The sequence below is a fragment of the Bos indicus x Bos taurus genome, chromosome 5, assembly GCF_003369695.1.
Source record: "Bos indicus x Bos taurus breed Angus x Brahman F1 hybrid chromosome 5, Bos_hybrid_MaternalHap_v2.0, whole genome shotgun sequence".
NCBI lineage: Eukaryota > Metazoa > Chordata > Mammalia > Artiodactyla > Bovidae > Bos > Bos indicus x Bos taurus.
The window spans coordinates 115312105-115338101 of NC_040080.1; the positions used below are offsets into that span (position 1 = coordinate 115312105).

The following is a 25997-nucleotide window of genomic DNA, read 5'->3' on the forward strand; positions in this document are numbered from 1 at the left end:
GGTCCAGTGGTTAAGAATCTGCCTTCCAATGCAGGGGGCAACTAAAATTCCACATGCCACCAGGTACCTAAAACCTGTGCTCTGCAACAAGAGAAAGTCCAAGCAAGACCCAACACAGTCAAAAAAAAAAAAAAATAGTGTACACAATAGAAAGCAGTAGAGCTCACAAGATGGTTTCATTCATGCCTTTTTTCATTAAATATATATTACCAGGTAGTGTGTTAGGTGGGTGAGAAAGGCCAACGAACAAGACACAAATCCTGCTTCCAAGTAGCTTACAGTCTGGAGAACTAGCAAACTGGGGCCTTTTATGCCATGGGATAAACACAAAGCCAAAGTGCTATGGCATTATGTGGGACAGCTAACCCCCTTTTTGATGACCAGGTAAGCCTGTGTGGGGAATGTGACATCAAGAAAGTGAAGCACACGAGATAAAGAGTGCTTTCTAAACAAAGGGAAAAACATACAATATCCCAGGAGATCAAAAAGGCTAAAAGTGTTTTAGTATGACCAGAGCATATTGTGGGGGTGAAGCAGCAAGTATTGAAAGATGGAATTCCTTCATTATATTGGTACTGTTGTTAGACTAAGAAAATTGCTATATTAAAGCACAAGATATATAGAATAATGCAGTCTTAGATTAGGAAGAAGTTTTAGACTTTAGTCCCAATGTATTAGACATACTTTTGACACATCATTGATAGGGAGGTTACTATCTCTTAGGTAGCTAATTGCATTGCTGGACATCTTACTCATTGATTTAAAAAGCATTTCTTTAGGACGTCTATGTGTCAGACCTACGCTAGGTGTTAGAGCTATAAATTCTCAACAAATGAGATGTGTAGTCTATCCACGTGAAGTTTTTAGTTAGAGGTTGTTGTTCAGTTGTCAAGTTGTGTCTGACTCTTTGCAACCCCATGGACTGCAGCACACTAGGCTTCCCTGTCCTTCATTGTCTCCCGGAGTTTGCTCAAACTTAGTTAAAGGTGATACAGACAAATCATCAAATAACTGTAATATAGAGTAATAAATGCTATTTTAAAATTTATTTAAAAAATTATTTCAGAAACTATTTCATTTTTTTTCTATTGGGGTAAAAAATACATAACAAAATTTAGCATTTTAACAATTTTTAGTGTAGAATTCGTGGCATTTATGTTCACAGTGTTGTTCACAGAATTATCAGGTGCAATTTTACATGCTCAGAAAGTATCAACTCATTTAAATCATAAAAACCTTAAGAAACACATATTGTTATGTTTAAAAATTTTATTGAAGTATGCTAAGTAACTTCAGTCGTGTCCGACTCTGTGCGACCCCATAGACGGCAGCCCACCAGGCTCCCCCGTCCCTGGGATTCTCCAGGCAAGAACACTGGAGTGGGTTGCCATTGCCTTCTCCATTATTGAAGTATAGGTGATTTGTAATGTGTTTAATTTCTGCTATACAGCAAAGTGATTCAGTCATAAATATTCTTTTTCATATTCTATTCCATTATCGCTTATCACAGAATGTTGACTATAGTTCCCTGTGCTATGCAATAGGAACTTGTTTATCCGTCCTGTATATGTTTGCCTCTGCTAATCCCAGGCTCCCAGTCCTTTGCTCGTACACCTCCCTCACCCTTGGCAACCACAAATTTGTTATTGTATCAGGGAGTTTGGTTTTGTTTTGTAGATATTTTTGTTTCTGTAGTATTTTAGATTCCACATATAAGTGATATCATCTGACATTTGTCTCTCTGAAGTACTTCACTTATAGTTTGGTAATCTCTAGGTCCATTCATGTTGCTGTAAATGGCATTATTTCATTCTTTTAATGGTTGGGTAATATTCCATTCATACATATATTGCATATATATATACACACACACACACACACACCACATCTTCCTTATCCATTCATCTGTTGATGGACAGTTAGATTGAATCCATGTCTTGGCTATTACAGATAGTGCCTCTGTGAACACAGGGGTGCATGTGTCTGCAAATTAAAGTTTTATCTGGATATATGCCCAAGAGTGGGATTGTTGATCATACTGCAACTCAATTTTTAGTTTTCTGAGGGATCTACATACTGTTTCCCATTGTAGCTGCACCAATACACATTCCCAACAACAGTGTAAGAGGGTTCCATTTTCTCCACACCCTCTCCACCATTTATTAGTTATAGACTTAGTAATGATGGCCATTCCGACTGGTTAAAGATAGGTTAAAGGTACTAATGAGTGTGATTTTGTTTTCTGTATGAATGTTATTGGGAAGATATATGGTTTTTACCTTTGACTCTTTTTCTTACATTTCTTCACTTTTCTATCAGTCCTCATTTGATTGATCTTTCCTATAATTCAGAAATTCAAATGATGCTAATGGTGCATGAGAAGCATTACAAGAGAAAACCAAAAGGATGCTGCAAATAAAATCCAATGTTCAAGAGTGGAAAGATAGACTTTATTAAAATGTAAATAAAGGACAACTGAAAAAGAAACTTGCTACATAAAAATCAAGGGATTAAAAGCACTGATATGCCATTAAGACACGTTATCATTTGAGCTTCCCTGGTAGCTCAGTCGGTAAAGAATCTGCCTGTAGTGCAGGGAACCCAGGTTTGATCTCTGGGTCAGGAAGATCCCCTGGAGAAGGAAATGGCAACCCACTCCAATATTCTTGCCTGGGAAAACCCATGGACAGAGGAACCTGGTGGGCTGCAGTGCATGGGGTCGCAAAGAGTTGGGCATGACTGAGCGACTAACACTTTGGAAGAATCATTTAAAATGTCTAAGAAAATGAACAGCACCATTAGCAAAACGAATGAAGGAGATGAACAGGCAACTGACCACCAAAACCAAACAGACCAAAACACAAAAGTGCCAAAACTGTGTAGTAGAAATATTCACACTGCCATCTATTCCTGTCACATATTTGATATGGTGATCTGTATGCAACCAGATTCCAGCATGAATTTGGGTCTCAGGAAGTGTAACTTGCCTCTATCTAAAAGTCAAAGTCTTAAAATTGAGTTTAAACCTGGGAATATTGATATAAAAATTTGACTTCTAAATTGACATTAACTCCTGTATTCTGGAGCTTAATGTTTATTTAGCATGGTTGCATGTGTGTAACAACTCCTAGGAATCCTTCCACTGAAGGACAGCATTCCCCAAGATGGTCTTAATAACTCTCAAAATACCTACTTGTCAATCTGAACATTGTTGTGAGAATGTTTAAATCTACTAGCAGTTCACGAAATGAAAATTAATAGCATCTACCTCACAGAATTACTGAGAGGATTATATAAACTATTACATGTGAGTCGCTAAGTGCTTGGCACATTGTAAACAGTACTTAGCGTTAGTTACTACTATTATTAAATTAATACTGTTAATAAAAATATCTCATTTTCATTTTCACTTGTTATATGGACAAGGACTAAATTATATTTTTAACAGCATTTTACCAGACATAGTGTGCATTCTTAATACATATTTGTAGAATTATTCTTATGCTAGTCGTGTGATAGCTATTCTTAGGATAGCTAGTGTGGTTTCACTAGCTACAAGGAGCAAATTCACTGTATGCAACTCCAGAGGGGTTCCTGCTGGTTTTTGACTAGGGGGAATGTCAAGTGGTCTTGCCTAGAAAATCCCATGGATGGAGGAGCCAGATGGGCTGCAGTCCATGGGGTCGCGAAGAGTCGGACACGACTGAGAGACTTCCCTTTCACTTTTCACTTTCCTGCATTGGAGAAGGAAATGGCAACCCACTCCAGTGTTCTTGCCTGGAGAATCCCAGGGATGGGGGAGCCTGGTGGGCTGCCGTCTCTGGGGTCGCACAGAGTCGGACACAACTGAAGTGACTTAGCAGCAGCAGCAGCAATGAAGTGACTTAGCAGCAGCAGCAGCAATGTCAAGTGGTGTGGAGCTTTCTTGAGGGGAAAATGGGAGTTCCTCTGTGAGGGATGGTGATGGAATTTACTTGTTTCTTTCATGCCAGTATGTGAACTGAGGTGAATTTAATTAGAGATTGTTACCTAGTTTTAACCTAGCCAGCCATCACCAGATAATCATATGTCTTGCAAAAATAGCTGAGAAAATATTGCAGATCAGTTACAGTTGTAAAGATACAAGGGCAAGCACACACTGTTGATTGTTGGACTCATCTTCCTAGCCTAAATATCTCCTTAGCAGTTATTTTTATTTATTTATATGACTGCATTGGCATTAGTTGCAGCACGTGGGCTCAGCAGTTATGGCACATAGGCCCATATGCCCCTTAGCCTGTGGGGTCATAGTTCCCTGGCCAGGGATGGAACCCGCATGCCCTGCCTTGCAAGGCGGGTTCTTAACCACTGGACCACCAGGAAAGTCCTCTCTTTAGTAGTTTTTAAAAATTCACTTTTATGTCATCCTTTTCGGGTTCAATTTTTGTATATTTTAAAACACTGGATTGGATTAAAACATATAATACTCTATTGTAAAAACACACATGATACATATAATTAAATGATATACTCATACTTTTAGCTCAAGCTTAGGGGTATCAACTCCTGATTTGTAAGGGAATGTCCTGGGTTTATTGTGTTTTCCTATGTCCTAGGGACCCCCCTCAGTCCCAAGGAGAACCAGGAATATTAGTTACTCTACAATATTTTAATAATAGGGATGCATAATCAAAAAATTACAGAGACTACTGTTTAAACCATCTTTTCACCATCCTTCAAGGGGTAACAATGGGATACAATAGGCCCAGTTAAGACTGATGAGTCTGATCACTTCTGGAAACTTCAAACATAGCCTAGTAGGACAAAACGATCCCCAGAATAATGCACTGTTCAAACCCTGAGTTAACTGCCCTCAGTAATTTGAAAAGACTGAGTACAGAGCTGTTTGTCTAGTAATTCCAAACTGCAAAATTGGAGGGTCACTTATGGTCACTATTAAGAGCAACATCTGCTCAGAGTAAAAGAATTAAAGTGATGCCAGGCCTTTTAAGATATCCTGTCAAGAGCCTATGGTTATGATCACAAGGAAAAGATATCTCAGTCCAGAATTTTCTCTTCTTGCTAATGAGGGGAAGCCCCACTGGTAAGGCAGAGGCACTTCACCTGCCCAACATTTACTCACAGCTTCAGCATAGATGGAAAGCTCTGCATGTATAAATCCCATTATCTGAGAACTGCCATTACTTACAAGCTCCTGTAGCAGTGCTAAAGTAATACTCCCTGACAAATATTTTTTTTCAAATTCAGAGGGTATAATTCTGTAAAAATTCATTTTTAAGTGTGGCCGGTAGAATTTCAATTCATCTACCTAAGGAAACTTATATGTTCCTGGATAATTAAGGAGTCTAAAGGAGTAATAGAATAATTATATTAAAAATCAAAAGATATTTTAATTATTGAAAAAAGTTTAATTAAAAATCTACAAACAGAATAATAAAACAGAAAAGTATACTATGTATATATGTCAATTTACATTTAGCCTATTCAAACTGCAAGTGTAATTAATTATGAACTCAAATTTAAAAATGCAATAGTTAGGGAAATAGCAATAATTTATTTTACTAAAATGGTAATGAGTATTCATACCATGTTGATGCTGAACAACGCTGTGATGGTTAATTTTATGTCTCAGTGTGGCTAGACTGTGGTGGCTGGTATTTGGTCAAACACTAGTCTAGATATTGTTGCAAAGGTGTTTTTTAGATGTGATTAACATTTACAGTCAGTTGACTTTAAGTAAAGCAGATTACCCTCTGCAGTGTGGGTGGGCTACATCCAACCAGTCAAAGGCAGACAGATTTCCCAAAGAAGACTGCAATGTAGATATTCTGCCTGATTTCCCAATGTCAGACTTAAGAAGGCAGCAGCAAGTCCTGAACCTCCATCCTGCCAGCAGGCCCTATAGATTTTGGACTTGCTAACCACCAAAATCATGTAAGCCAATTCCTTAAATTTCTCCTCTATCTGTCTTTACCCATACCCTACTTCCTTACTTGTTGCTTCTGTTTCTCTGGAAAACCTTGAGTAACACAAGCAGATTTGAAATATAAAATCACTTGGCTTCTCTTTTAAGATCCCTTCACTATGTGGAAATTCCTAGATATTTGGCAGTATATACAGTGTAACTCTCAATCATGTTAAAATACATTTACATTTTACAATCATGTAAAAATACATTTACAGCATAAAAATATTATGTTTTTTAATATTACAGCTGAGGGAAATTGGTGGTTGCTTTAGTTGAGAAGTAAAAGATCTAGATCATTTATTTAGTACATAGAAGTCAACAATTTAACATAAGTGATTTAAAAAACTGAATTAGTTGAATAATCTGTTTTGTTTGTTTCTTTTTCTTCTTCTTTTTTTCTGTTTGTCTTCAGACCAAAAAAAAAAAAAAAGCCAGAATGCACCAGTTCTTTGGTTTGTAGACATGTTGTTAATTACACTACAGATAATTTTGTACAGGACTTTAGAAGGTATACATGCATCCTGTTATGTATACAAGGTATATTTAAAAATAAAATCTCCTAAAAGAGATTAAAATTTCCTAACTCTACCTTTTTAAGTTTAACCGTTCTCATCAATTTCCCCAACTATTTACTATGACCATAATATAACATTACAGGCTATTTGAAACTTTCCTTAATAGCATTTTGTTTCTGAATAATGTTGAGGGAACTCTTAAAGAGAACTACTGGCATTTAAGGAAAATACCTAATATCTGAAATGTTTAATTCTTTAAGTGTACTCTAACTAAAACGACAATCTAGAATATTAGATAACAAGACTCTTGATACATGCAAAATAATTTTTATTTTTTTTTATTTTTTATTTTTTCAAAATAATTTTTAAATCACTTAAGTTTTGCTTTTTTTTATTGCTACCCTTCTATATTATAGTACATCTTTTGAATTAAAAACACATCAAATTTAGATAACAGGTAAAGCATTTAGAAGCCTTAGTAATTAAACAGATAAGAGTTACATTTAACCATAATCTATTTCTTTATTGTCATGTTGGAGAATTTCTCTTGTACATCAAAGACAATTAAAATATTGTCAGAAGAACAGAAATTAGGTACAATGGATTACATGCTATCAGCTGACTTATCCCTGATGGGTTCCAATTTGGATATCCTGTCAATAAAAACAACATTTAAGAGCTCAATTTAGTTTCAAGGAAAGGAAGTAATTGAATAAATACTGAAAGATTTTGATACGTACTTTGAGATTTATCACGTTCTTTATTACCTAAAATAGAAAAAAAAAAAAAGTATACATTAAACTCATTCATTTGCTTTTCTGGCTTTCTGAATAAGATAGTCAACTCAGAAAATTTAGCTTGGTTTTTTAATTTAAGAAAACTGAAGCTTCCTCTGAAAATCCCATAGTACTTAAAAATCTGTATGATGCTCCCTGCCAAAGATGTCATGTCAACAAATATTTCAAGAACATCTCACATATTGAAGGCAAAAGGCCTGAAACAGACAAAACTATATACAGTACTGAACTTTATTTTTGACACTGCCATATCCATTTAAAGTCCCTGAAAAATACCATATTTCCTTCATATTGAAGATTTGGATATGAGGATTCTGCAGTTTCTTATGAGTTTATTTCATTTATTTTTATTCATTTATTCATGTTGCTGTGTCTATTATGTATTAACCATGATTCTAGGCTTTGGAAATAATGGTTATTAGGAAAAAGTAAAGGTCTTTTCCTTATAGAAGCATCAGGGGAGAAACTCTATCATCAACTTTAAAATGGAATAAATGAATATAGGAGATTAAAATATACCATCAGAGAAAGTGATTAGTATGATAAAAAGGGTCAAGAGATAGAAAATAATGAGGAACTTAGTTATGGTCATAGCTAAAATTTATTGAGAGCCTACTTTATTTTGGGAAGATCCCCTGGAGGAGGGCATGGCAATCTACTCCAGTGTTCTTGCCTGGAGAATCCCATGGACAGAGCAGCCTGACTGGCCACAGTCCAGAGGGTCACAAAGAGTTGGACACAACTGAAGGAATTTAGCATGCATGTGCTTTATTTTGGTCCCAAATCACTCTGTATGGTTTATCATATTTAATCCTCTTAGTCACCTCCTGGGTTAAGCCATCTGATTCCAAGGCCTATTCATTTAACCATTATGCTGTATATCTGCCCCTCAAAAAGGAAGTAAAAAAGATAGAAGTTGACTTTCTATAGAAATGACGAATAAAAATCAAGTCATAGGACTTAATAAGTGGAACACAACAGATATAGTAGTGTTAAAAATAGAATGTCATTAAAACTTGGATAAAACAAAAGTTTGCAAATCCCCTCAAAACCTGAGTATCATAAAACATTTATTTTAATTTTTTTGTGTGTGTCTTCCCCTTTATTTATTTATTTATTTTATTTCTAATTTTATTTTTAAACTTTACATAATTGTATTAGTTTTGCCAAATATCAAAATGAATCCGCCACCGGTATACATGTGTTCCCCATCCTGAACCCTCCTCCCTCCTCCCTCCCCATACCATCCCTCTGGGTCGTCCCAGTGCTCTAGCCCCAAGCATCCAGTATCGTGCATCAAACCTGGACTGTCATCTCGTTTCATACATGATATTTTACATGTTTCAATGCCATTCTCCTAAATCATCCCACCCTCTCCCTCTCCCACAGAGTCCAAAAGACTGTTCTATACATCAGTGTCTCTTTTGCTGTCTCGTACACAGGGTTATTGTTACCATCTTTCTAAATTCCATATATATGCGTTAGTATACTGTATTGGTGTTTTTCTTTCTGGCTTACTTCACTCTGTATAATAGGCTCCAGTTTCATCCACCTCATTAGAACTGATTCAAATGTATTCTTTTTAATGGCTGAGTAATACTCCATTGTGTATATGTACCACACCTTTCTTATCCATTCATCTGCTGATGGACATCTAGGTTGCTTCCATGTCCTGGCTATTATAAACAGTGCTGCGATGAACATTGGGGTACACGTGTCTCTTTCCTTTCTGGTTTCCTCAGTGTGTATGCCCAGCAGTGGGATTGCTGGGTCATAGGGCAGTTCTATTTCCAGTTTTTTAAGGAATCTCCACACTGTTCTCCATAGTGGCTGTACTAGTTTGCATTCCCACCAACAGTGTAAGAGGGTTCCCTTTTCTCCACACCCTCTCCAGCATTTATTATTTGTAGACTTTTGGATCGCAGCCATTCTGACTGGTGTGAAATGGTACCTCATAGTGGTTTTGATTTGCATTTCTCTGATAATGAGTGATGTTGAGCATCTTTTCATATGTTTGTTAGCCATCTGTATGTCTTCTGTGGAGAAATGTCTATTTAGTTCTTTGGCCCATTTTTTGATTGGGTCATTTATTTTTCTGGAATTGAGCTGTAGGAGTTGCTTGTATAGTTTTGAGATTAGTTGTTTGTCAGTTGCTTCATTTGCTATTATTTTCTCCCATTCTGAAGGCTGTCTTTTCACCTTGCTAATAGTTTCCTTTGATGTGCAGAAGCTTTTCAGGTTAATTAGGTCCCATTTGTTTATTTTTGCTTTTATTTCCAATATTCTGGGAGGTGGGTCATAGAAGATCCTGCTGTGATGTATGTCAGAGAGTGTTTTGCCTATGTTCTCCTCTAGGAGTTTTATAGTTTCTGGTCTTACATTGAGATCTTTAATCCATTTTGAGTTTATTTTTGTGTATGGTGTTAGAAAGGGTTCTAGTTTCATTCTTTTACAAGTGGCTGACCAGTTTTCCCAGCACCACTTGTTAAAGAGATTGTCTTTTCTCCATTGTATATTCTTGCCTCCTTTGTCAAAGATAAGGTGTCCATAGTTGCATGGATTTATCTCTGGGCTTTCTATTTTGTTCCATTGATCTATATTTCTGTCTTTGTGCCAGTACCATACTGTCTTGATAACTGTGGCTTTGTAGTAGAGCCTGAAGTCAGGTAGGTTGATTCCTTCAGTTCCATTCTTCTTTCTCAAGATCGCTTTGGCTATTCGAGGTCTTTTGTATTTCCATACAAATTGTGAAATTATTTGTTCTAGCTCTGTGAAGAATACTGTTGGTAGCTTGATAGGGATTGCATTGAATCTATAAATTGCTTTGGGTAGTATACTCATTTTCACTATATTGATTCTTCCAATACATGAACATGGTATATTTCTCCATCTATTAGTGTCCTCTTTCATAAAACATTTAAAGAAGTTAGTAAACATCTGTAAACACACACACACCACAACAAAATAGTTTTACAGAAATTTCTCCCAAACATTCAAAAAATAAATAATGAGAATCTTACACAAACTGCAACCAAAATATTAACAGAAGTATCATTCCCAACTTTTAACTTCTTTTATGAGGTTACTACAAACTTGAAGTCCAAATCATATGAGGATATATGGAGATGGGAAATTATAGGCCAGTCATAAGTCTGAAATTAAATCCAAAAACTATAAGTAAAATGTTAACAAGAATTTAGCCTTCTATAAGGGAAACTTGGGAGCTCCCTGAAAGCTCAGTTGGTAAAGAATCTGCTTGCAATGCAGGAGACCCTGGTTCTATTCTTGGGTTGGGAAGATCCACTGGAGAAGGGATAGGTTACCCACTCCAGTGTTCTTGGGCTTCCCTTGTGGCTCAGCTGGTAATCTGCCTGCAATGAGGGAGACCTGGGTTCGATCCTGGGGTTGGGATGATCCCCTGGAGAAGGGAAAGGCTACCCACTCCAGTATTCTGGCCTAGAGAATTCCATGGACTGTATAGTCCATGGGGTCACAAAGAATCGGACACAACTGAGCAACTTTCACTTTCAAGGGAAACATCATGACTAAGTTGGATTTATCGTTGGAATGAAAGCATAGTTTATAATTGGATTCCTGACCTATCACTTAACTCCCAGAATCTCTATGAAACATAAATTTCACTAGTTAAGTTGTATTTATTAACAGATACACAGCTTTTTGTCTGTCAATCACAGTTCAAAAAAGGTTTAAAAATAACAAAAAGAGAATAAACAAAATGGAAACAGGTTACAAAATATGATAAAAGATCAGATCAGATCAGTTGCTCAGTCATGTCCGACTCTTTGTGACCCCATGAATCGCAGCACGCCAGGCCTCCCTGTCCATCACCAACTCCCGGAGTTCACTGAGACTCACGTCCATCGAGTCAGTGATGCCATCCAGCCATCTCATCCTCTGTCGTCCCCTTTAAATTAAAAAAAAAACATATACCTACCTCTTTACAATAACTTGAAAATATTAGTAAAATGGGTCAATTAAAACATAACATTATCCAAAGAGGAATTTGAAGCACATATAATTTTTCTTTAAGTTACATAATATTATGTCCAAAACAGTTTCCAAAAAGAAAATAAATCATTTGATGTAGTTTATAACATTAAGATATTAAAGGAAAAACATTTGGGATCATTTCAAGAGATGCAGAGAAAAAATATCTGGTAAAATTTAGCATTTATTCAAGATAAAAGCTCACAGTAAAATGAGAAAAATAAAAACTTTTATGATCTGAAATGAGGACTAATTAAAACAATCTCAAATAAATATGCCCCCTGGAGAAGAAAATGGCAACTCACTACAATAGTCTTGCCTGAAGAGTTCCATGGACAGAGGAGCCTTTTGGGCTATAGTCCATGGGGTCGCAAGGAATTGGACAAGACTGAGCAACTGACAAATAGCTCTGAAAAGAAGAGAAGTGAAAAGCAAAGGAGAAAAGGAAAGATATAAACTTCTGAATTCAGAGTTCCAAAGAATAGCAAGAAGAGATAAGAAAGCCTTCTTCAGCGATCAATGCAAAGAAATAGAGGAAAACAAGAGAATGGGAAAGATTAGGGATCTCTTCAAGAAAATCAGAGATACCAAAGGAACATTTCATGTAAAGATAAGCTCGATAAAGGACAGAAATGCTATGGACCTAACAGAAGCAGAAGATATTAAGAAGAGATGGCAAGAATACACAGAAGAACTGTACAAAAAAGATCTTCACGACCCAGATAATCACGATGGTGTGATGACTGACCTAGAGCCAGACATCCTGGAATGTGAAGTCAAGTGGGCCTTAGAAAGCATCACTACGAACAAAGCTAGTGGAGGTGATATGGACAATCACAATTCTTATGAGTTTGTTTATTTCATTTGTTTATTTCATTTATTTTTATTCATTTATTCATGCTTGTGTGTTTATTATGTATTAAGCATGATTCTAGGCTTTGGATATAATGGTTATTAGGAAAAAGTAAAGTTCTTTTCCTTATAGAAGCATCAGGGGAGAAACTCTATCATCAACTTTAAAATGGAATAAATGAATATAGGAGATTAAAATATACCATCAGAGAAAGTGATTAGTATGTTAAAAAGGGTCAAGAGATAGAAAATAATGAGGAACTTAGTTATGGTCACAGCTAAAATTTATTGAGAGCCTACTTTTTTGGGAAGATCCTCTGGAGGAGGGCATGGCAACCTGGAATTCCAGTTGAGCTATTCCAAATCCTGAAAGATGATGCTGTGAAAGTGCTGCACTCAATATATGCCAGCAAATTTGGAAAACTCAGCAGTGGCCACAGGACTGGAAAAGGTCAGTTTTCATTCCAATCCCAAAGAAAGGCAATGCCAAAGAATGCTCAAACTACCACACAATTGCACTCATCTCACACGCTAGTAAAGTAATGCTCAAAATTCTCCAAGCCAGGCTTCAGCAATATGTGAACTGTGAACTTCCTAATGTTCAAGCTGGTTTTAGAACAGGCAGATCAAATTGCCCACATCCGCTGGATCATGGAAAAAGCAAGAGAGTTCCAGGAAAACATCTATTTTTGCTTTATTGACTATGCCAAAGCCTTTGACTGTGTGGATCACAATCAACTGTGGAGAATTCTGAAAGAGATGGGAATACCAGAACACCTGATCTGCCTCTTGATAAATCTGTATGCAGGTCAGGAAGCAACAGTTCGAACTGGGCATGGAACAACAGACTGGTTCCAAATAGGAAAAGGAATACGTCAAGGCTGTATATTGTCACCCTGTTTATTTAACTTATATGCAGAGTACATCTTGAGAAACGCTGGACTGGAAGAAACACAAGCTGCAATCAAGATTGCCGGGAGAAATATCAATAACTTCAGATATGCAGATGACACCACCCTTATGGCAGAAAGTGAAGAGGAACTCAAAAGCCTCTTGATGAAAGTGAAAGTGGAGAGTGAAAAAGTTGGCTTAAAGCTCAACATTCAGAAAACGAAGATCATGGCATGTGGTCCCACCACTTCATGGGAAATAGATGGGGAAATGGTGGAAACAGTGTCAGACTTTATTTTTCAGGGCTCCAAAATCACTACAGATGGTGACTGCAGCCATGAAATTAAAAGACCCTTACTCCTTGGAAGGAAAGTTATGACTAACCTAGATAGCATATTCAAAAGCAGAGACATTACATTGCCAACAAAGGTTCGTCTAGTCAATGCTATGGTTTTTCCTGTGGTCATGTATGGATGTGAGAGTTGGACTGTGAAGAAGGCTGAGCGCTGAGGAATTGATGCTTTTGAACTGTGGTGTTGGAGAAGACTCTTGAGAGTCCCTTGGACTGCAAGGAGATCCAACCAGTCCATTCTGAAGGAGATCAGCCCTGGGATTTCTTTGGAAGGAAAGATACTAAAGCTGAAACTCCAGTACTTTGGCCACCTCATGCAAAGAGTTGACTCATTGGAAAAGACTCTGATGCTGGGAGGGATTGAGGGCAGGAGGAGAAGGGGATGACAGAGGATGAGATGGCTGGATGGCATTACTGACTCGATGGATGTGAGTCTCAGTGAACTCCGGGAGTTGGTGATGGACAGGGAGGCCTGGCGTGCTGCGATTCATGGGGTTGCAAAGAGTCGGACATGACTAAGCGACTGATCTGATCTGACTGATCTGAGCGACTGACCCTTTCACCTTTTCATCAAAGCAAATATTCATAATTTAAACATTGTTTTTAAAGCGTGGTATAAGAGAATGGTGCTACTGTTACAGCTTATGTGCGACAATGCACTGGAGAATTAACTGTTAATATTGTTACAGCATATAACTTATGTAAAGATTAGAAGAACAAAGCTTGCATTTTTTACAGATAACATGATTGTCATTATGGAAAATCCTAGAGAACCAACTTATTTGAAATAATAATGAGATTCAGTAAGATTCCTGGATAGTACACTAATATTAAAAAATAATTTATATTTCTATGAATCAGCAAAAAATCAATTAGGAAATATAACTTAAAAATCAATCACCATGGTGTGAGAGCCAGACATCCTGGAATGTGAAGTCAAGTGGGCTTTAATAGCATCAGTACAAACACAGCTACTGGAGATGATAGAATTGCAGTTGAGCTATTTCAAATCCTAAAAGATGATGCTGTGAAAGTGCTGCACTCAATATGTCAGTAAATTTGGAAAACTCAGCAGTGGCCACAGGACTGGAAAGGGTCAGTTTTCATTCCCTAAGAAAAGCAATGCCAAATGAATGGTCAAACTACCACACAACTGTACTCATCTCACACGCTAGTAAAATAATGCTCAAAATTCTCCAATCCAGGCTTCAACAGAACGTGAACTATGAATTTCCAGATGTTCAAGCTGGATTTAGAAAAGGCAGAGGAACCAGAGATCAAATTGCCAACATCTGCTGGATCACTGAAAAAGCAAGAGAGTTCCAGAAAAACATTTATTTCTGCTTTATTGACTATGCCAAAGCCTTTGACTGTGTGGATCACAACAAACTGTGGAAAATTCTTCAAGAGATGGGAATACTAGACCACCTGACCTGCCTCTTGAGAAATCTGTATGCAGGTCAGGAAACAACAGTTAGACCTGGACATGGAACAACAGACTGGTTCCAAATAGGAAAAGAAGTACGTCAAGATTATATATTGTCACCCTGCTTATTTAACATATATGCAGAGTACATCATGAGAAACGCTAGGCTGGAGGAAGCACAAGCTGGAATCAAGATTGCCAGGAGAAATATCAATAACCTCAGATATGCAGATGACACCACCCTTACAGCAGAAAGCAAAGAAGAACTAAGGAGCCTCTTGATGAAAGTGAAAGAGGAAGAGTGCAAAGTTGGCTTAAAGCTCAACATTCAGAAAACGAAGATCATGGTATTCAGTCCCATCACTTCATGGCAAATAGATGGGGAAATAGTGGAAACAGTGGCAGACTTTATTTTGGAGGGCTCCAACATCATTGCAAATGTTGACAGTAGCAATGAAATTAAAAGATGCTTACTCCTTGGAAGGAAAGTTATGACCAACCTAGACAGCACATTAAAAAGCAGAGACATCACTTTTCCAACAAAGGTCCATCTAGTCAAGGCTATGGTTTTTCCAGTAGTCATGTATGGATGTGAGAGTTGGACTATAAAGAAAGCTGAGCACCGAAGAATTGATGCTTTTGAACTGTGGTGTTTGAGAAGACTCTTGAGAGTCCCATGGACTGCAAGGAGATCCAACCAATCCATCCTAAAGGAGATCAGTCCTGGGTGCTCATTGGAAGGACTGATGTTGAAGCTGAAACTCCAGTACTTTGGCCACCTCATGCGAAGAGCTGACTCATTTGAAAAGACCCTGATGCTGGGAAGGACTGTAGATGAGGGGAGAGGGGACAGCAGAGGATGAGATGGTTGGATGGCATCACTCACTCAATGGACATGAATTTGAGTAAGCTCCGGGAATTGGTGATGGACAGGGAGGCCTGGTGCGCTGCAGTCCATGGGGTCCCAAAGAGTTGGACATGATGGAGCGACTGAACTGAACTAAACTTAAAAATTCCATTTATAATATAAACACATATAGAACACCAAGCAATCTAATTTGAGATGTAAGACCTTACTGAGAAAATTTCAAAGTGTAAAAGATATAAATGAAAGTGAAAGTTGCTCAGTCATGTCTGACTTTTTGTGACCCCATGGACTGTAGACCATCAGACTTCTCTGTCCAAAACTTCTCCAGGCAAGAATACTGGAGTGGGTTGCCATTCTCTTCTTCAGGCCATCTTCCTGACCCAGGGATTAAACCCAGGTCTCCTGCATTGCAGGCAGAATTTTTTATGTGTGAGCCACTAGGGAAGCCTAAAAAAGATATATAAAAAGACCCAAGTAAACAGTCTTTATTAATTGAAAAGTTCAACACTGTAAAGTTACTTCTTTCAATTTATCTATAAACTCAAAGTAACTCCATTCAGAATTTCAAGGTCGTCTGTAGAATTGATAAGCTTATCCTAACATTAATTTCCAAGAGCAAAGGGCCAGGAATAGGCAAATGATTTTTGAACAATTTGGAAATGGAATGAATTGGGGGAATAGCTCCTACCAAGTCTCAAAGCTTATTTATTATAGCCTTGGTAGCTTTTAAGGTGCTATCTTGGAGACCCACAGAATACAGCTGTCTAAATCTCCAGGATGAAATCATTTGTGATGGACAAAATCTCTCATCAAGCATTAAATATAAATAAAATTATCTTTTACTATTCTTATTTTATTATTATTAGGAAAACTATGTGTAAGAGCATGAGACCTTTGCAAAAGGAAAAAAGACCGAAAGGTTCAGATTTCACAACAGAAGATCCATAAAGAGGAGGGTTGATGTTACGAAGGATGCTCTTTTCTTAGGGCCATTTGTTGATTCTGGGCCCAGGCCTAGGGCTGAAAATTGGCTTTGTCCAGGAAGAAGTCACTTCTTGGTAAACAGAGAAACCAGCAGAGCATTTATTATCCTTAAAGAACTAGAGAGAGAAAATTGGAGAATTGAGTCGTTCAAGATCCAGGTGGGAGGTAGAGGTGGAGGAAATAAGCCCAAGACATGCCCATTTTGTAACTTTGAAACTGTGAGAGGTAAGGGGCTAAAAACCTAGGCTAAACGCCTTTGGAAATCATAGTAGATATTTCAGTAATTTCTGTGTGTTAAAGCAATGGAAAAACAGTGGGGGAAAAAAAAAAGCAGTAAGAATTGGAATTCAAAAACCACTAGGTAAAGGCAACAGAGAGCACAGCCGTCTCCCACTGCAAAGCCTTGGAAGTCTCTATTCTTGGAACAGGGCAAACAGAGGCAGACCACACCTTAGGTAAATTCTAAAGCAGCTTTGACCAAGTTGTGTTTGGATTAAGAGGAACCACCCTAAGTCTATCTGTTCAGTAGAGGAAAAGATAGAACTCTCCTTTTTTTGTTTCATACCGTATTATTAGGTATTTAACTTATTAGGCACATCAAGTGTTTCCACAATCTACTGCTGTGGAACAAACTTCCAAAACTTAATGGCTTAAAATGGTTAACAACTTACTATTATTTCTCACAATTACCTGGGTTAGCAGATTCTACTAGGGAATTTCTCTCCTATATTTAGTGTCATCAGGGTTCAAGGATGTGGCTACATTTAGCTATTGCTCACATTTGCGGCTGAAACAGAAGGATGCCCTCTCCTCATCCAAGGCCTGACCTGTTCAGTGGGAAAGCACGGATTTTTAGATATGCTGGATAGCTTTCAAAAGAGCAAAAGCCAAAGCTGCCAGTTTTCTTAAAGGTGTGGCCCAGAAGTGGCACAACATCAAGTCCTTATTCAAGGAGAGGAGAAATAGTCTGGGCTTCTTGATGGGAGGAGTGGTGTGCATGGGCAGCAGGGAGGAATCACTTACGGTCATATTTAGGGACATCAAGAAACAGAGCATGTTACCAAAACGAAGAGAAAAAACAATCTTGAAACTAGAAACAGACTCACAGGTGATCTGGATGCTGGGGTTTTTAAATAGGGAATTTGAGTGTGTAATAATGGAGCTGACTGTGCCAAAAGGGGACTAACCAAAGATACGGTAGAAGAGAAAGGCAAGAGCCAGATCACACTTGGGTTTGTTGGCCTCAATGCATAGAATCTGATTTTCCTTTAGTTGCAAAAAGAAGCAATTGAAGAATTTTAAGAAAAGTGATTTTATCTGATATTTTCTTTTGTTTTCTGTCCCTCGCCCCCCGCCCCGGCCCAGGGGGCAGTGAAACACCTTGGAATAGAGTAGGAAGAGAAGTGGGGAGGCTGCACTAGTTCAGGCAAGAAATGGCAGTAATCTGGATCCTGGTAAGGAAGAGAAAGTGAAAGAAAAAGACGGTATCACTTTATCTTTGTATGTTGTAGACTAGAAAACTTAGCAGTTTACAAATATGAACCACTTTGAATGAAATCTCATTTTAGAGAGACCATGCTTTCAATGTAGTCCTATTTTTTTCCCTTTTAAATTGGAGTATAGTTGCTTTCCTAGCATCAGTCTTTTCCAATGGGTCAGCTCTTTGCATGAGGTGGCCGAAGTATTACAGGTTCAGCTTCAGTTCTTCCAGTGAATATTTACGGTTGATTTCCTTTAGAATTGAATGGTTTGCTCCTGCAGTCCAAGAGACTCTCAAGAATCTTCTCCATTGTTGTGCAGAAGCTTTTAATTTTAATTAAGTCCCATTTGTTTATTTTTCCTTTTATTTCCAATATTCTGGGAGGTGGGTCATAGAGGATCCTGCTGTGATTTATGTCAGAGAGTGTTTTGCCTATGTTCTCCTCTAAGAGTTTTATAGTTTCTGGTCTTATGTTTAGATCTTTAATCCATTTTGAGTTTATTTTTGTGTATAGTGTTAGAAAGTGTTCTAGTTTCATTCTTTTACAAGTGGCTGACCAGTTTTCCCAGCACCACTTGTTAAAGAGATTGTCTTTTCTCCATTGTATATTCTTGCCTCCTTTGTCAAAGATAAGGTGTCCATAGTTGCATGGATTTATCTCTGGGCTTTCTATTTTGTTCCATTGATCTATATTTCTATCTTTGTGCCAGTACCATACTGTCTTGATGACTGTGGCTTTGTAGTAGAGCCTGAAGTCAGGCAGGTTTATTCCTCCAGTTCCATTCTTCTTTCTCAAGATTGCTTTGGCTATCTGAGGTCTTTTGTATTTCCATACAAACTGTGAAATTATTTGTTCTAGCTCTGTGAAAAATGCCATTGGTAAAATTAAAAGCTTCTGCACAAGAAAGGAAACTATAAGCAAGGTGAAAAGGCAGCCTTAAGAATGGGAGAAAATAATAGCAAATGAAGCAACTGACAGAGGACTAATCTCAAAAACATATAAGCAACTCCTGCAGCCCAATTCCAGAAAAATAAATGACCCAATCAAAAAATGGGCCAAAGAACTAAACAGACATTTCTCCAAAGAAGACATACAGATGGCTAACAAACACATGAAAAGAGGCTCAACGTCATTCCTTATCAGAGAAATGCAAATCAAAACCACAATGAGGTACCATTTCACGCCAGTCAGAATGGCTGCAATCCAAAAGTCTACAAGCAATAAATGCTGGAGAGGATGTGGAGAACAGGGAACCCTCTTACACTTTTGGTGGGAATGCAAATTAGTACAGCCACTATGGAGAAGAGTGTGGAGATTCCTTAAAAAACTGGAAATAGAACTGCCTTATGACCCAGCAATCCCACTGCTGGGCATACACTTGAGGAAACCAGAAGGGAAAGAGACACGTGTACCCCAGTGTTCATTGCAGCACTGTTTATAATAGCCAGGACATGGAAGCAACCTAGATGTCCATCAGCAGATGAATGGATAAGAAAGCTGTGGTACATATACACAATGGAGTATTACTCAGCCATTAAAAAGAATGCATTTGAATCAGTTCTAATGAGGTGGATGAACCTGGAGCCTATTATACAGAGTGAAGTAAGCCAGAAAGAAAAACACCAATACAGTATACTAATGCATATATATTGAATTTAGAAAGATGGTAACAATAACCCTGTATACGAGACAGCAAGAGACATTGTTATATAGAACAGTTTTTTGGACTCTGTGGGAGAGGGAGAGGGTGGGATGATTTGGGAGAATGGCATTGAAACATGTAAAATATCATATATGAAACGAGTCGCCAGTCCAGGTTCGATGCATGATACTGGATGCTTGGGGCTGGTGCATTGAGACGACACAGAGGGATGGGATGGGGAGGGAAGTGGGAGGAGGGAGGAGGGTTCAGGATGGGGAACACATGTATACCTGTGGTGGATTCATTTTGATGTATGGCAAAACCAATACAATATTGTAAAGTTAAAAAATAAAATAAAATTTAAAAAAATAATAAAAAAAATAAAAAGAATACATTTGAATCAGTTTTAATGAGGTGGATAAAACTGGAGCCTATTATACAGAGTGAGGTAAGCCAGAAAGAAAAACACCAATACAGTATACTAATGCATATATATGGAATTTAGAAAGATGGTAATGATAACCCTGTATGCGAGACAGCAAAAGAGACACAGACGTATAGAACAATCTTTTGGACTCTGTGGGAGAGGGAGAGGGTGGGACGATTTGGGGGAATGACACTGAAACATGTACAATATCATATAAGAAACAAATTGCCAGTCCTGGTTCCATACAGGATGCTTGGGGCTGGTACCCTGGGATGACCCAGAGGGATGGTACGGGGAGGGAGGTGGGAGTGGGGTTCAGGATGGGGAACACGTGTATACCCATAGCAGATTCATGTTGATGTATGGCAGAACCAATACAATATTGTTAAATATATATATATATATATATATATATATATATATATATATATATATATATACACACACACACACACACACACAAAATAAATAAAAGATTGGAAAATGTAAAAAAAACAAAAAAAAGTCCATTCTGCCTTGAAAAAAAAAAGGAAAAAATTTTAAAAATTAAAAAAAAAAAAAAGAATCTTCTCCAGCACCACAATTCAAAAGCATCAATTCTTCAGTGCTCAGCTTTCTTTATTGTGTAACTCTTACATCTGTACATGACTACTGGAAAAAACCATAGCTTTGACTAGATGGAGCTTCGTCAGCAAAGTGATGTCTCTGCTTTTAATATGCTGTCTAGGTTTGTCATTGCTTTCCTTCCAAGGAGCAAGCATCTTTAATTTCATGGCTGCAGTCACTGTCCATAGTGATTCTGCAGGTAAAGAATCCACCTGCCAATGCAGGGGAAGGAGGCAGCAGAGGATGATGGTTACATAGTATCACCAACTCAGTGGACATGAATCCGAGCAAACTCTGGGAGATAGTAGAGGACAGAGGAGCCCTGCATGCCACAGTCCATGGGTTCGTGAAGAGTTGAACACGACGTAGGGGCAAACAACAGCATAGTTGCTTTACGATGTTGTCTTAGTTTCTGCCATGCAGCAAGGTGAGTCAGCTGTATGTTTACATATATCTTCTTCTTTTTGGATTTCCTTCCCATTCAGGTCGTCAAAGAGCATTGAGTAGACTCCCCGTGCTGTACAGTAGTTTCTCATGCATTAGCTATTTTGCACACGGTGTCAAGAGTGTATATGTCAGTCCCAATCTCCCAATTCCTCCCACCACTGCCCCTTTCCCCCTTGGTATCCATGCACTTGTTCTCTACATCTGTGTCTCTATTTCTGCTTTGCAAATAAGATCATCTATGAAAATAAAGATAAACAAATGGTACCTAATTAAACAAAAGGCTTTTGCACAGCAAAGGAAACTATACACAAGACGAGAAGACAACCCTCAGAATGAAAGAAAATATTTGCAAATGAAGCAACTGATAAGGTATTAATCTCTGAAATATACAAACAGCTCAATATCACAAACCCCAAACAATTTTTTTACTTGCAGTATGACATGAATATGGAATCATACATAGCTCATAATTGGAAAGATTGATGAGCTATTACAAAGTGAATACACCTAGATAACCACAGCATAGGTCCAGAAAGTCCTCTGGTATACTTTTCTAGTGACTAACTCCTCTTTCCTCTCCAAAGGTAACCACTATCCTGACTCTAAGCGTAGATTAGTTTTGTACAGTTTTGAACTTTATAGAAATGGAATAATTTAATATGCATTTTTGTGTCTGTCTTCTTTTGTGGCACCACATCTTTTACAGTTTTTAAATTATCTCTTCTCTTCACCCCCTTCACTCGGTCCTCAAACAGGAATTTATGCTTATCCTTAAAAAGTAACTTTGTACTGGGAACGCGTCTGCTCTGAGAATCAAAAATTTATACTTAAAATAAGTCTTTGTCTTGAGAACCAAAAGACTGATGAAGGAAGGAAAACATGTCGGCTGTAAATCACAATTAGTTTGGACATTGATTCAGGTATTACTTCTGAGTGAGTCACTATTTAATAATAACTAGTAAAAGGAGGTAAAAGGGAAGCAAACACAACTAAGAACAATATGCCAGTCGATAGCATTTTGGGTGTAGCAGCGTACGATCTGTTATACCTTACTCCTTCTAGTCGTTTAGACTGAGAGAAAATAATCAGTGACAAAGGGAGGGATCATCTGGAATGAAATATGATCATTTATGACAAATGCTTTGTATCATCAAACAGCAGCAATCAAATTTTATCTTCTAACATTGAGCCTCCAAATTTAAAATTATAATGAATTTCTGGGAACTTTGTTTTCCAAAGAAAATGCCCTGATTATTTTGTTTCCTGTTTTCTTACGGCAGAGGTTGTTTTCACAAGTATCTCCTTGACACATAGAGCAGGGTGTTCCATTCGTGTAAGGGGACATATTTGGATAGTTTCCTCTGTAAAAAAAAGAGAGACAGTGATTAGCTAAGTAGTTATTAATGTCTCTAATTTTGTTTATGCATTATGCAAGTTGTTTTGGTCCCTAACCATGAATGTTGACAAGGAAAATAACAACAATGTAGGTCCCAATTTTGTACTTTTTTCTTTACAAAAGAAACTATAAACTATTAAAGTAACTATTAAAATGACTCTTTGGAGGGTGTCCCCAATCCTTCTAGCAGTTATATTCTTGAATATTCTCTAGGACACAAATAAATGTGAATGCAATATAATTATGTATGTGACAGCCACAGAGATTTTGCTATAAACACTAATTATCTCTTGATTTTTTAATGGAATAAGGAAGTTTGAATTGCTCATGAAAACATATGTTTTATAGTTTAATTTAAAAGCACAGTATTATAGTATTTTGAGATACACCAGAAAGATTTGGCAGTTATGTTGCCGAATTTTCAGTAATATAAGCTGAAACACGCTAACAAGGCTCTCTTTTTTCTTTTCCCACTTCCATGTTTGTGGAAGACTTTAGAAAGTGTTACTTATCCAGAGTACACAAAGAAAAACATAAGAACATGAATCGTATTCTTTTAAAGAATATGCCGCAATTTATTTATTCATTCAACTGTTGATGGACATCAGGTTGTCCCAGTTTTGGGAAATTACTAATAAAGTTACTATGAATATTTTGATCATTCAGACATGTCTTTATATGGACATACATTTTCTTGGATTTATACCTAAGAATGGAATGAATAGATCACACAGTAGGTGCATATTTAACTTTTAAAGAAACTGGGACAAAGTTTTTTATAAAACAGTTGTAGCACTTTATATTTACACCAGAAAGTGTGTGAGAATAACAAATGTTTAGCCATTCTGATTATTGTGTAGTGGTATTCACTGTGGTTTTAATTTTGTATTTCCCTAATTATTATTGATTTTTTAGCAATTTTTTATGTGCTTATTTGCCATCTGTGGATCTTATTAATCTTTTGTCCATTTTTCTATTGAGCTTTTGGTTTTTCTAGCTTTTAAATCTTTTTAAAAAAATTAATTTATTATTTTAATTGGAGGCTAATTACTTTACAATATTATAGTGTTTTTTGCCATACATTGACTTGAATCAGCCATGGGTATACATGTGTTCCCCATCCTGAGCCCTCCTCCCACCTCCCTCCCCATTCCATCCCTCAGAGTCATCCCACTGCACCAGCCCTGAGCACCCTGTCTCATGCATCAGATCTGGACTGGTGATCTATTTCACATATGATAATATACATGTTTCAATGCTATTCTCTCAAATCATCCCACCCTCGCCTTCTCCCACAGAGTCCAAAAGTCTGTCTTTATATCTGTGTCTCTTCTGCTGTCTTGTATATAGGGTCATCGTTACCAGCTTTCTAAATTCCATATATATGCATTAGTATACTGTATTGGTGTTTTTCTTTCTGGCTTACTTCACTCTGTATAATAGGCTCCAGTTTCACCCACCTCATTAGAACTGATTCAAATGCATTCTTTTTAATGGCTGAGTAATATTCCATTGTGTATATGTACCAAAGCTTTCTTATCCATTCGTCTGCTGATGGACATCTAGGTTGCTTCCATGTCCTGGCTATTGTAAACAGTGCTGTGATGAACATTGGGGTACACATGTTTCTTTCAACTCTGGTTTCCTTGGTGTGTATGCCCAGCAGTAGGTTTACTGGGTCATATGGCAGTTCTATTTCCAGGTTTTTAAGGAATCCCCACACTGTTCTCCATAGTGGCTGTACCAGTTTGCATTCCCACAATGTAAGAGAGTTCCCTTTTCTCCTCTCTAGCATTTACTGTTTGTAGACTTTTTGATAGCAGCCATTCTGACTGGTGTGAGATGGTTCTAGGTATTAAATCTTAAGAGTTCTTCCTACATACTTCGTACAAGATCTTTGTTTCACAAAGACTTTCTTCCAGTCTGTGGCTTCTCTTTTCATTTTCTGACCAGTATGTTTGAATAGTGGTCGTTTTTAATTTTAGTGACATTCAAATTACCAAGTTATTCTTTTATGGATCATGCTTTTTATGTGGTAGCTAAAAAATCTTTGGCTATCTGAAGGTCACAAAGGTTTTATGTTTTTTTCAAAAAGTTTCACAGTTTTTGCCTTACAATTGGATCTATGATCCATTTTTAATTAATTTTTGTAGATTGTATGTTTTGTAAATCCAAGTTTACTTTTGTTTTTTATATGTAAGTGACAGAGCACCAGTTATTGAAAAATCTTTCTTATGTTGCATTGCCTTGTACATTTTTGAAAAGTCAGTTGAACATATGTGGTCAACCATGTGTCGGGTTATTTTTGGACTCTATATCCTATTCCACTGATCTATTTGTCTAACTTTACATCAATATAACTATATCATGATTTTAATAATTCATGAAAACAATAGTGTTACCTACTTCAGATTTGTTCTAGTTGTTTTAACTATTCTAAGTCCTTTGTATTGCCTTATGAATTTTATGATCTGTTTGTCAGTTTCTACTACAAAAGCCTGTGGGATTTTTATTGGAATTTTATTGAATGCATAGTTCAATTCAGTGAAAAATTACATCTTTACAATCTTGAGTCTTTTAACCCATTAATTAGGTGTAGTGCTCTAGTTATTGTCTTTGTTGTTAATAATTTCTCTCATGACTATTACATAATTTTTAGTATATTAGTTTTTCATGTCTTCTGCCAGATTTATCCCTAAATAATTCATATTTTTGATGCTATTATAAATGGTATTGTTATTTTAATTCAATTTATGATTGTTCATTGCCAGTATGCACATGTAATTGTTTTGCATATTGATCTTGTACACTGAAAAATTGCTAAACTTACTTATTAGTTGTAGAAGAGTTTTTATAGATTCCACTGAATTTTATATATAGAACTAGAGACCAAGAAGTCAGTAAAGAATGGTCATATCTGGCTTGTGGTCTGATTTTGTGCAGTCAGTGAACTAAGAATTGTTTTTTTAAAATTATTTTTCTTTTAAGGGGTTATTTAATTCAAAACAGAACAAAGATGAATATGTAGCAGAATGTATGTGTCATGCAAAGCCTAATATATTTACTGTCTAGTACTTTACAGAAAAATTTTTTTAGTACTGGTATAATGTTACATATAGGCTTTTCATAGATAAACTTTATTAGATTTAAGACATTCCCTTGTATTTTTAATTTACCAAGAACTTTCATTAAGAATGAATGTTTGACATTTTCTCAGTCTATTGAGATCAAATAATCTTTATTTATAGGTTGATTAATATGGTGAATTACACTGATTTTAGAATATTAAAACAGCCCTATTACTGGAACAAACTCCCTTTGGATAAGGTGTATGATT

The 25997-nt window shown here is 37.0% G+C and overlaps 1 protein-coding gene across 1 annotated transcript in view; it reads right to left on the minus strand.

Annotated features, from left to right (window-relative positions):
• Positions 1-6980: 6980 nt before the first annotated feature.
• The window catches only part of GLIPR1L1 (GLIPR1 like 1), a 42191-nt gene continuing 23174 nt past the window's right edge, over positions 6981-25997 (minus strand). Inside the window, exons 4-6 of the mRNA XM_027543658.1 lie at positions 22540-22625; positions 7224-7250; positions 6981-7136 (exon numbers count right to left, since the gene is read on the minus strand). Of these exons, the coding sequence (XP_027399459.1) occupies positions 7048-7136; positions 7224-7250; positions 22540-22625 (202 nt within the window). The 3' untranslated portion in view covers positions 6981-7047. The remainder of the gene's footprint in view (positions 7137-7223; positions 7251-22539; positions 22626-25997) is intronic.